Raw genomic sequence first — 12,500 nt, 5'->3', positions numbered from 1 at the left:
TGTAATGCTGATTTTACTCTACAGTCGTCTCTCTCATGCTGTTGTAATGCTGATTTTACTCTACAGTCGTCTCTCTCATGCTGTTGTAATGCTGATTTTACTCTACAGTCGTCTCTCTCATGCTGTTGTAATGCTGATTTTACTCTACAGTCGTCTCTCTCATGCTGTTGTAAGGCTGATTTTACTCTACAGTCGTCTCTCTCATGCTGTTGTAATGCTGATTTTACTCTGCAGTCGTCTCTCTCATGCTGTTGTAATGCTGATTTTACTCTACAGTCGTCTCTCTCATGCTGTTGTAATGCTGATTTTACTCTACAGTCGTCTCTCTCATGCTGTTGTAAGGCTGATTTTACTCTACAGTCGTCTCTCTCATGCTGTTGTAATGCTGATTTTACTCTACAGTCGTCTCTCTCATGCTGTTGTAATGCTGATTTTACTCTACAGTCGTCTCTCTCATGCTGTTGTAAGGCTGATTTTACTCTACAGTCGTCTCTCTCATGCTGTTGTAATGCTGATTTTACTCTGCAGTCGTCTCTCTCATGCTGTTGTAAGGCTGATTTTACTCTACAGTCGTCTCTCTCATGCTGTTGTAATGCTGATTTTACTCTACAGTCGTCTCTCTCATGCTGTTGTAAGGCTGATTTTACTCTACAGTCGTCTCTCTCATGCTGTTGTAATGCTGATTTTACTCTGCAGTCGTCTCTCTCATGCTGTTGTAAGGCTGATTTTACTCTACAGTCGTCTCTCTCATGCTGTTGTAAGGCTGATTTTACTCTACAGTCGTCTCTCTCATGCTGTTGTAATGCTGATTTTACTCTACAGTCGTCTCTCTCATGCTGTTGTAATGCTGATTTTACTCTACAGTCGTCTCTCTCATGCTGTTGTAATGCTGATTTTACTCTACAGTCGTCTCTCTCATGCTGTTGTAAGGCTGATTTTACTCTACAGTCGTCTCTCTCATGCTGTTGTAATGCTGATTTTACTCTGCAGTCGTCTCTCTCATGCTGTTGTAAGGCTGATTTTACTCTACAGTCGTCTCTCTCATGCTGTTGTAAGGCTGATTTTACTCTACAGTCGTCTCTCTCATGCTGTTGTAAGGCTGATTTTACTCTACAGTCGTCTCTCTCATGCTGTTGTAAGGCTGATTTTACTCTACAGTCGTCTCTCTCATGCTGTTGTAATGCTGATTTTACTCTGCAGTCGTCTCTCTCATGCTGTTGTAAGGCTGATTTTACTCTACAGTCGTCTCTCTCATGCTGTTGTAAGGCTGATTTTACTCTACAGTCGTCTCTCTCATGCTGTTGTAATGCTGATTTTACTCTACAGTCGTCTCTCTCATGCTGTTGTAATGCTGATTTTACTCTACAGTCGTCTCTCTCATGCTGTTGTAATGCTGATTTTACTCTACAGTCGTCTCTCTCATGCTGTTGTAATGCTGATTTTACTCTACAGTCGTCTCTCTCATGCTGTTGTAATGCTGATTTTACTCTACAGTCGTCTCTCTCATGCTGTTGTAATGCTGATTTTACTCTACAGTCGTCTCTCTCATGCTGTTGTAATGCTGATTTTACTCTACAGTCGTCTCTCTCATGCTGTTGTAATGCTGATTTTACTCTACAGTCGTCTCTCTCATGCTGTTGTAATGCTGATTTTACTCTGCAGTCGTCTCTCTCATGCTGTTGTAAGGCTGATTTTACTCTACAGTCGTCTCTCTCATGCTGTTGTAATGCTGATTTTACTCTACAGTCGTCTCTCTCATGCTGTTGTAATGCTGATTTTACTCTACAGTCGTCTCTCTCATGCTGTTGTAATGCTGATTTTACTCTACAGTCGTCTCTCTCATGCTGTTGTAATGCTGATTTTACTCTACAGTCGTCTCTCTCATGCTGTTGTAATGCTGATTTTACTCTACAGTCGTCTCTCTCATGCTGTTGTAATGCTGATTTTACTCTGCAGTCGTCTCTCTCATGCTGTTGTAAGGCTGATTTTACTCTACAGTCGTCTCTCTCATGCTGTTGTAAGGCTGATTTTACTCTACAGTCGTCTCTCTCATGCTGTTGTAATGCTGATTTTACTCTGCAGTCGTCTCTCTCATGCTGTTGTAATGCTGATTTTACTCTACAGTCGTCTCTCTCATGCTGTTGTAAGGCTGATTTTACTCTACAGTCGTCTCTCTCATGCTGTTGTAATGCTGATTTTACTCTACAGTCGTCTCTCTCATGCTGTTGTAATGCTGATTTTACTCTACAGTCGTCTCTCTCATGCTGTTGTAATGCTGATTTTACTCTACAGTCGTCTCTCTCATGCTGTTGTAATGCTGATTTTACTCTACAGTCGTCTCTCTCATGCTGTTGTAATGCTGATTTTACTCTACAGTCGTCTCTCTCATGCTGTTGTAATGCTGATTTTACTCTACAGTCGTCTCTCTCATGCTGTTGTAATGCTGATTTTACTCTACAGTCGTCTCTCTCATGCTGTTGTAAGGCTGATTTTACTCTACAGTCGTCTCTCTCATGCTGTTGTAATGCTGATTTTACTCTGCAGTCGATTCTCTCATGCTGTTGTAAGGCTGATTTTACTCTGCAGTCGTCTCTCTCATGCTGTTGTAAGGCTGATTTTACTCTACAGTCGTCTCTCTCATGCTGTTGTAAGGCTGATTTTACTCTACAGTCGTCTCTCTCATGCTGTTGTAAGGCTGATTTTACTCTGCAGTCGTCTCTCTCATGCTGTTGTAATGCTGATTTTACTCTACAGTCGTCTCTCTCATGCTGTTGTAATGCTGATTTTACTCTACAGTCGTCTCTCTCATGCTGTTGTAATGCTGATTTTACTCTACAGTCGTCTCTCTCATGCTGTTGTAATGCTGATTTTACTCTACAGTCGTCTCTCTCATGCTGTTGTAATGCTGATTTTACTCTACAGTCGTCTCTCTCATGCTGTTGTAATGCTGATTTTACTCTACAGTCGTCTCTCTCATGCTGTTGTAATGCTGATTTTACTCTACAGTCGTCTCTCTCATGCTGTTGTAATGCTGATTTTACTCTACAGTCGTCTCTCTCATGCTGTTGTAAGGCTGATTTTACTCTACAGTCGTCTCTCTCATGCTGTTGTAATGCTGATTTTACTCTGCAGTCGATTCTCTCATGCTGTTGTAATGCTGATTTTACTCTACAGTCGTCTCTCTCATGCTGTTGTAATGCTGATTTTACTCTACAGTCGTCTCTCTCATGCTGTTGTAATGCTGATTTTACTCTACAGTCGTCTCTCTCATGCTGTTGTAAGGCTGATTTTACTCTACAGTCGTCTCTCTCATGCTGTTGTAATGCTGATTTTACTCTGCAGTCGTCTCTCTCATGCTGTTGTAAGGCTGATTTTACTCTACAGTCGTCTCTCTCATGCTGTTGTAAGGCTGATTTTACTCTACAGTCGTCTCTCTCATGCTGTTGTAAGGCTGATTTTACTCTACAGTCGTCTCTCTCATGCTGTTGTAATGCTGATTTTACTCTGCAGTCGTCTCTCTCATGCTGTTGTAAGGCTGATTTTACTCTACAGTCGTCTCTCTCATGCTGTTGTAAGGCTGATTTTACTCTACAGTCGTCTCTCTCATGCTGTTGTAATGCTGATTTTACTCTACAGTCGTCTCTCTCATGCTGTTGTAATGCTGATTTTACTCTACAGTCGTCTCTCTCATGCTGTTGTAATGCTGATTTTACTCTACAGTCGTCTCTCTCATGCTGTTGTAATGCTGATTTTACTCTACAGTCGTCTCTCTCATGCTGTTGTAATGCTGATTTTACTCTACAGTCGTCTCTCTCATGCTGTTGTAATGCTGATTTTACTCTACAGTCGTCTCTCTCATGCTGTTGTAATGCTGATTTTACTCTACAGTCGTCTCTCTCATGCTGTTGTAATGCTGATTTTACTCTACAGTCGTCTCTCTCATGCTGTTGTAATGCTGATTTTACTCTGCAGTCGTCTCTCTCATGCTGTTGTAAGGCTGATTTTACTCTACAGTCGTCTCTCTCATGCTGTTGTAATGCTAATTTTACTCTACAGTCGTCTCTCTCATGCTGTTGTAATGCTGATTTTACTCTACAGTCGTCTCTCTCATGCTGTTGTAATGCTGATTTTACTCTACAGTCGTCTCTCTCATGCTGTTGTAATGCTGATTTTACTCTACAGTCGTCTCTCTCATGCTGTTGTAATGCTGATTTTACTCTACAGTCGTCTCTCTCATGCTGTTGTAATGCTGATTTTACTCTGCAGTCGTCTCTCTCATGCTGTTGTAAGGCTGATTTTACTCTACAGTCGTCTCTCTCATGCTGTTGTAATGCTGATTTTACTCTACAGTTGTCTCTCTCATGCTGTTGTAATGCTGATTTTACTCTACAGTCGTCTCTCTCATGCTGTTGTAATGCTGATTTTACTCTACAGTCGTCTCTCTCATGCTGTTGTAATGCTGATTTTACTCTACAGTCGTCTCTCTCATGCTGTTGTAATGCTGATTTTACTCTACAGTCGTCTCTCTCATGCTGTTGTAAGGCTGATTTTACTCTACAGTCGTCTCTCTCATGCTGTTGTAAGGCTGATTTTACTCTACAGTCGTCTCTCTCATGCTGTTGTAAGGCTGATTTTACTCTGCAGTCGTCTCTCTCATGCTGTTTTAATGCTGATTTTACTCTACAGTCGTCTCTCTCATGCTGTTGTAATGCTGATTTTACTCTACAGTCGTCTCTCTCATGCTGTTGTAAGGCTGATTTTACTCTACAGTCGTCTCTCTCATGCTGTTGTAAGGCTGATTTTACTCTACAGTCGTCTCTCTCATGCTGTTGTAAGGCTGATTTTACTCTACAGTCGTCTCTCTCATGCTGTTGTAAGGCTGATTTTACTCTACAGTCGTCTCTCTCATGCTGTTGTAATGCTGATTTTACTCTACAGTCGTCTCTCTCATGCTGTTGTAAGGCTGATTTTACTCTACAGTCGTCTCTCTCATGCTGTTGTAATGCTGATTTTACTCTACAGTCGTCTCTCTCATGCTGTTGTAATGCTGATTTTACTCTACAGTCGTCTCTCTCATGCTGTTGTAATGCTGATTTTACTCTACAGTCGTCTCTCTCATGCTGTTGTAAGGCTGATTTTACTCTGCAGTCGTCTCTCTCATGCTGTTGTAATGCTGATTTTACTCTGCAGTCGTCTCTCTCATGCTGTTGTAATGCTGATTTTACTCTACAGTCGTCTCTCATGCTGTTGTAATGCTGATTTTACTCTACAGTCGTCTCTCTCATGCTGTTGTAAGGCTGATTTTACTCTACAGTCGTCTCTCTCATGCTGTTGTAAAGCTGATTTTACTCTGCAGTCGTCTCTCTCATGCTGTTGTAAGGCTGATTTTACTCTGCAGTCGTCTCTCTCATGCTGTTGTAATGCTGATTTTACTCTACAGTCGTCTCTCTCATGCTGTTGTAATGCTGATTTTACTCTACAGTCGTCTCTCTCATGCTGTTGTAAGGCTGATTTTACTCTACAGTCGTCTCTCTCATGCTGTTGTAATGCTGATTTTACTCTGCAGTCGTCTCTCTCATGCTGTTGTAAGGCTGATTTTACTCTACAGTCGTCTCTCTCATGCTGTTGTAAGGCTGATTTTACTCTACAGTCGTCTCTCTCATGCTGTTGTAAGGCTGATTTTACTCTACAGTCGTCTCTCTCATGCTGTTGTAATGCTGATTTTACTCTGCAGTCGTCTCTCTCATGCTGTTGTAAGGCTGATTTTACTCTACAGTCGTCTCTCTCATGCTGTTGTAATGCTGATTTTACTCTACAGTCGTCTCTCTCATGCTGTTGTAATGCTGATTTTACTCTACAGTCGTCTCTCTCATGCTGTTGTAATGCTGATTTTACTCTACAGTCGTCTCTCTCATGCTGTTGTAATGCTGATTTTACTCTACAGTCGTCTCTCTCATGCTGTTGTAATGCTGATTTTACTCTACAGTCGTCTCTCTCATGCTGTTGTAATGGGTTATGTTAGGGTTAGGTTAGGGTTATGTTAGGGTTAGGGTTATGTTAGGGTTAGGTTAGGGTTATGTTAGGGTTAGGTTAGGGTTATGTTAGGGTTAGGGTTATGTTAGGGTTAGGTTAGGGTTATGTTAGGGTTACGTTAGGGTTATGTTAGGGTTACGTTAGGGTTAGGGTTACGTTAGGGTTATGGTAGCATTAGGGTTAGGGTTATGTTAGGGTTACGTTAGGGTTAGGGTTACGTTAGGGTTAGGGTTACGTTAGGGTTATGGTAGCATTAGGGTTAGGGTTATGTTAGGGTTACGTTAGGGTTAGGGTTACGTTAGGGTTAGGGTTACGTTAGGGTTAGGGTTACGTTAGGGTTAGGGTTAACCCTAACCTAACCCTAACATAACTCTAACCTAACCCTAACCCTAACATAACTCTAACCTAACCCTAACGTAACCCTACCCTAACCCTAACCTAACCCTAATGCTCCCCTAACCCTAACCCTAACCTAACCCTAATGCTCCCCTAACCCTAACCTAACCCTAACCCTAATGCTCCCCTAACCCTAACCCTAATGCTACCCTAACCCTAACCCTAATGCTACCCTAACCCTAACCCTAACCTAACCCGAATGCTCCCCTAACCCTAACCCTAACCTAACCCGAATGCTCCCTAACCCTAACCTAACCTAACCCTAATGCTCCCCTAACCCTAACCTAACCCTAACCCTAATGCTCCCCTAACCCTAACCCTAACCTAACCCTAATGCTCCCCTAACCTAACCCTAATGCTCCCCTAACCCTAACCCTAACCTAACCCTAACGCTCCCCTAACCCTAACCTAACCCGAATGCTACCCTAACCTAACCCTAATGCTCCCCTAACCCTAACCTAACCCTAATGCTACCCTAACCCTAACCCTAATGCTCCCCTAACCCTAACCCTAACCCTAACCTAACCCTAATGCTACCCTAACCCTAACCCTAATGCTCCCTAACCCTAACCCTAACCTAACCCTAATGCTCCCCTAACCTAACCCTAATGCTCCCTAACCCTAACCTAACCCTAATCCTCCCCTAACCCTAACCCTAACCCTAATGCTCCCCTAACCCTAACCCTAACATAACCCTAATGCTACCCTAACGTAACCCTAACCCATTGTTTCCCTCCGTCTGTCCCTCTCTAGGTCCAAGCAGTGGTGGTGATGACATCCCCCTTCACCTGTCCCCTGTACCCCCCAGCCAGAGCAGCCCCCAGCCCCCAACGCCCCTGCCCTCCACCGCCGCTCCGTGCTGCCCCCGGCCCGGGTCTCTCCCACAGGTAAGCTCTACCCCCCCCACACCAAATCCTCCACCCATCCTGTGTGTGTAACATGACTCTGTAGTCTGTATATCTCAGAGTCTAGGTGGTGTCAACATGACTCTGTATATCTCAGTCTAGGTGGTGTCAACATGACTCTGTATATCTCAGTCTAGGTGGTGTCAACATGACTCTGTATATCTCAGTCTAGGTGGTGTCAACATGACTCTGTATATCTCAGTCTAGGTGGTGTCAACATGACTCTGTTGTCTGTATATCTCAGTCTAGGTGGTGTCAACATGACTCTGTAGTCTGTATATCTCAGAGTCTAGGTGGTGTCAACATGACTCTGTAGTCTGTATATCTCAGAGTCTAGGTGGTGTCAACATGACTCTGTAGTCTGTATATCTCAGAGTCTAGGTGGTGTCAACATGACTCTGTAGTCTGTATATCTCAGAGTCTAGGTGGTGTCAACATGACTCTGTAGTCTGTATATCTCAGTCTAGGTGGTGTCAACATGACTCTGTATATCTCAGAGTCTAGGTGGTGTCAACATGACTCTGTTGTCTGTATGTCTCAGAGTCTAGGTGGTGTCAACATGACTCTGTTGTCTGTATGTCTCAGAGTCTAGGTGGTGTCAACATGACTCTGTAGTCTGTATGTCTCAGAGTCTAGGTGGTGTCAACATGACTCTGTCTTTCTCTCACTCCCTCTAGTTCTATGCCTAACTCTCTCGCTCTCGCTCTCGCTCTCGCTCTCTCTCTCCTCTCTCTCTCTCCTCTCTCTCTCTCTTCTCTCTCTCTCCTCTCTCTCTCTCCTCTCTCTCTCTCTTCTCTCTCTCTCCTCTCTCTCTCTCTAGTTCTATGCCTAACGCTCTCTCTCACTCTCTCTCTCTCTCTCTCTCTCTCTCTAGTTCTATGTCTAACGCTCTCTCTCGCTCTCTCTCTCTCTCTCTCTCTCTCTCTAGTTCTATGCCTAACGCTCTCTCTCGCTCTCTCTCCTCTCTCTCTCTCTCTCTCTAGTTCTATGCCTAACGCTCTCTCTCGCTCTCTCTCCTCTCTCTCTCTCTCTCTCTCTCCTCTCTCTTCTCATCTCTCTCACACTGTTCTTCTTATCTCTCTCTCTCTCTCTCTCTCTCTCTCTCTCTCTCTCTCTCTCTCTCTCTCTCTCTCTCTCTCTCTCTCTCTCTCTCTCTCTCTCTCTCTCTCTCTCTCTCTCTCTCTCTCTCCTCTCTCTCTCTCCTCTCTCTCTCTCTCTCTCTCTCTCTCTCTCTCTCTCTCTCTCTCTCTCTCTCTCTCTCTCTCTCTCCTCTCTCTCTCTCTCTCTCTCTCTAGTTCTATGCCTAACGCTCTCTCTCGCTCTCTCTCCTCTCTCCTCTCTCTCCTCTCTCTCCTCTCTCTTCTCATCTCTCTCACACTGTTCTTCTTATCTCTCTCTCTCTCTCTCTCTCTCTCTCTCTCTCTCTCTCTCTCTCTCTCTCTCTTCTCTCTCTCTGTCTCTCCTCTCTCTCTCCTCTCTCTCCTCTCTCTCTCTAGTTCTATGCCTAACGCTCTCTCTCGCTCTCTCTCCTCTCTCTCCTCTCTCTCTCTAGTTCTATGCCTAACGCTCTCTCTCGCTCTCTCTCCTCTCTCCTCTCTCCTCTCTCTCCTCTCTCTTCTCATCTCTCTCACACTGTTCTTCTTATCTCTCTCTCTCTCTCTCTCTCTCTCTCTCTCTCTCTCTCTCTCTCTCTCTCTCTCTCTCTCTCTCTCTCTCTCTCTCTCTCTCTCTCTCTCTCTCTCTCTCTCTCTCTCTCTCTCTCTCTCTCTCTCTCTCTCTCTCTCTCTCTCTCTCTCTCTTCTCTCTCTCTCTCTCTCTCTCTCTCTCTCTCTCTCTCTCTCTCTCTCTCTCTTCTCATCTCTCTCACACTGTTCTTCTTATCTCTCTCTCTCTCTCTCTCTCTCTCTCTCTCTCTCTCTCTCTCTCTCTCTCTCTCTCTCTCTCTCTCTCTCTCTCTCTCTCTCTCTCTCTCTCTCTCTCTCTCTCTCTCTCTCTCTCTCTCTCTCTCTCTCTCTCTCTCTCTCTCTCCTCTCTCTCTCTCTCTCTCTCTCTCTCTCTCTCTCTCTCTCTTTCTCCTCTCTCAATTCAATTCAATTCAAGGGCTTTATTGGCATGGGAAACATGTGTTAACATTGCCAAAGCAAGTGAGGTAGACAACATACAAAGTGAATATATAAAGTGAAAAACAACAAAAATTAACAGTAAACATTACACATAAAGAAGTTTAAAAACAGTAAAGACATTACAAATGTCATATTATATATATATATATACAATGTACAAATAGTTAAATGACACAAGATAAAATGAATAAGCATAAATATGGGTTGTATTTACAATGGTGTTTGTTCTTCACTGGTTGCCCTTTTCTCGTGGCAACAGGTCACAAATCTTGCTGCTGTGATGGCACACTGTGGAATTTCACCCAAAAGATATGGGAGTTTTTCAAAATTGGATTTGTTTTCGAATTCTTTGTGGATCTGTGTAATCTGGGGGAAATATGTCTCTCTAATATGGTCATACATTGGGCAGGAGGTTAGGAAGTGCAGCTCAGTTTCCACCTCATTTTGTGGGCAGTGAGCACATAGCCTGTCTTCTCTTGAGAGCCATGTCTGCCTACGGCGGCCTTTCTCAATAGCAAGGCTATGCTCACTGAGTCTGTACATAGTCAAATCTTTCCTTAATTTTGGGTCAGTCACAGTGATCAGGTATTCTGCCGCTGTGTACTCTCTGTGTAGGGCCAAATAGCATTCTAGTTTGCTCTGTTTTTTTGTTAATTCTTTCCAATGTGTTAAGTAATTATCTTTTTGTTTTCTCATGATTTGGTTGGGTCTAATTGTGCTGCTGTCCTGGGGCTCTGTATGGTGTGTTTGTGTTTGTGAACAGAGCCCCAGGACCAGCTTGATTAGGGGACTCTTCTCCAGGTTCATCTCTCTGTAGGTGATGGCTTTGTTATGGAAGGTTTGGGAATCGCTTCCTTTTAGGTGGTTATAGAATTTAACGGCTCTTTTCTGGATTTTGATAATTAGTGGGTATCATCCTAATTCTGCTCTGCATTATTTGGTGTTCTACGTTGTACATGGAGGATATTTTAGCAGAATTCTGCGTGCAGAGTCTCAATTTGGTGTTTGTCCCATTTTGTGAAGTCTTGGTTGGTGAGCGGACCCCAGACCTCACAACCATAAAGGGCAATGGGCTCAATAACTGATTCAAGTATTTTTAGACAAATCCTAAGTGGTATGTTGAAATTTATGTTCCTTTTGATGGCATAGAATGCCCTTCTTGCCTTATCTCTCAGATCGTTCACAGCTTTGTGGAAGTTACCTGTGGTGCTGATGTTTAGGCCAAGGTATGTATAGTTTTTTGTGTGCTCCAGGGCATCAGTGTCTAGATGGAATTTGTATTTGTGGTCCTGGTGACTGGACCTTTTTTGGAACACCATTATTTTGGTCTTACTGAGATTTACTGTCAGAGCCCAGGTCTGTCGGGGCCCAGGTCTGACAGAATCGGTGCAGAAGATCTAGGTGCTGCTGTAGGCCCTCCTTGGTTGGTGACAGATCTAGGTGCTGCTGTAGGTCCTCCTTGGTTGGGGACAGATCTAGGTGCTGCTGTAGGTCCTCCTTGGTTGGGGACAGATCTAGGTGCTGCTGTAGGTCCTCCTTGGTTGGGGACAGATCTAGGTGCTGCTGTAGGTCCTCCTTGGTTGGGGACAGATCTAGGTGCTGCTGTAGGCCCTCCTTGGTTGGTGACAGAAGCACCAGATCATCAACAAACAGTTGACATTTGACTTCAGATTCTAATAGGGTGAGGCCGGGTGCTGCAGACTTTTCTAGTGCCCGCGCCAATTCGTTAATATATATGTTGAAGAGGGTGGGGCTTAAGCTGCACCCCTGTCTCACCCCACGACCCTGTGTGAAGAAATGTGTGTGTTTTTTGCCAATTTTAACCGCACACTTGTTGTTTGTGTACATGGATTTTATAATGTCGTATGTTTTACCCCCAACACCACTTTCCATCAGTTTGTATAGCAGACCCTCATGCCAAATTGAGTCGAAGGCTTTTTTGAAATCAACAAAGCATGAGAAGACTTTGCCTTTGTTTTGGTTTGTTTGGTTGTCAATTAGGGTGTGCAGGGTGAATACATGGTCTGTTGTACGATAATTTGGTAAAAAGCCAATTTGACATTTGCTCAGTACATTGTTTTCATTGAGGAAATGTACGAGTCTGCTGTTAATGATAATGCAGAGGATTTTCCCAAGGTTGCTGTTGACGCATATTCCACGGTAGTTATTGGGGTCAAATTTGTCTCCACTTTTGTGGATTGGGGTGATCAGTCCTCGGTTCCAAATATTGGGGAAGATGCCAGAGCTAAGGATGATGTTAAAGAGTTTTAGTATAGCCAATTGGAATTTGTTGTCTGTATATTTGATCATTTCATTGAGGATACCATCAACACCACAGGCCTTTTTGGGTTGGAGGGTTTTTATTTTGTCCTGTAATTCATTCAATGTAATTGGAGAATCCAGTGGGTTCTGGTAGTCTTTAATAATTGATTCTAAGATCTGTATTTGATCATGTATATGTTTTTGCTCTTTATTCTTTGTTATAGAACCAAAAAGATTGGAGAAGTGGTTTATCCATACATCTCCATTTTGGATAGATCATTCTTTGTGTTGTTGTTTGTTTAGTGTTTTCCAATTTTCCCAGAAGTGGTTAGAGTCTATGGATTCTTCAATTACATTGAGCTGATTTCTGACATGCTGTTCCTTCTTTTTCCGTAGTGTATTTCTGTATTGTTTTAGTGATTCACCATAGTGAAGGCGTAGACTCAGGTTTTCCAGGTTTCTATGTTTTTGGTTGGACAGGTTTCTCCATTTCTTTCTTAGATTTTTGCATTCTTCATCAAACCATTTCTCATTGTTGTTAATTTTCTTATTTGAGATTTTTAGATTTGATAGGGAAGCTGAGAGGTCAAATATACTGTTAAGATTTTCTACTGCCAAGTTTACACCTTCACTATTACAGTGGAACGTTTTACCCAGGAAATTGTCTAAAAGGGATTTAATTTGTTGTTGCCTAATTGTTTTTTGGTAGGTTTCCAAACGGCATTCATTCCATCTAAAGCATTTCTTAATGTTACTCAGTTCCTTTGGCTTTGATGCCTCA

The 12,500-nt window shown here is 43.1% G+C and overlaps 1 protein-coding gene across 1 annotated transcript in view; it reads left to right on the top strand.

Annotated features, from left to right (window-relative positions):
* LOC123993825 (microtubule-associated tumor suppressor candidate 2-like) overlaps positions 1-12,500 on the top strand; it is a 134,405-nt gene that overhangs the window by 54,962 nt on the left and 66,943 nt on the right. Inside the window, exon 6 of the mRNA XM_046296294.1 lies at positions 7,238-7,316. Coding sequence (XP_046152250.1) covers positions 7,238-7,316 — 79 coding nt within the window. The remainder of the gene's footprint in view (positions 1-7,237; positions 7,317-12,500) is intronic.

Source organism: Oncorhynchus gorbuscha, linkage group LG13, assembly GCF_021184085.1.
Source record: "Oncorhynchus gorbuscha isolate QuinsamMale2020 ecotype Even-year linkage group LG13, OgorEven_v1.0, whole genome shotgun sequence".
Taxonomy (NCBI): Eukaryota; Metazoa; Chordata; class Actinopteri; order Salmoniformes; family Salmonidae; genus Oncorhynchus; species Oncorhynchus gorbuscha.
Note: the sequence above shows the minus strand (reverse complement) of the source record. Positions and strands in the feature narration are given on the sequence as shown.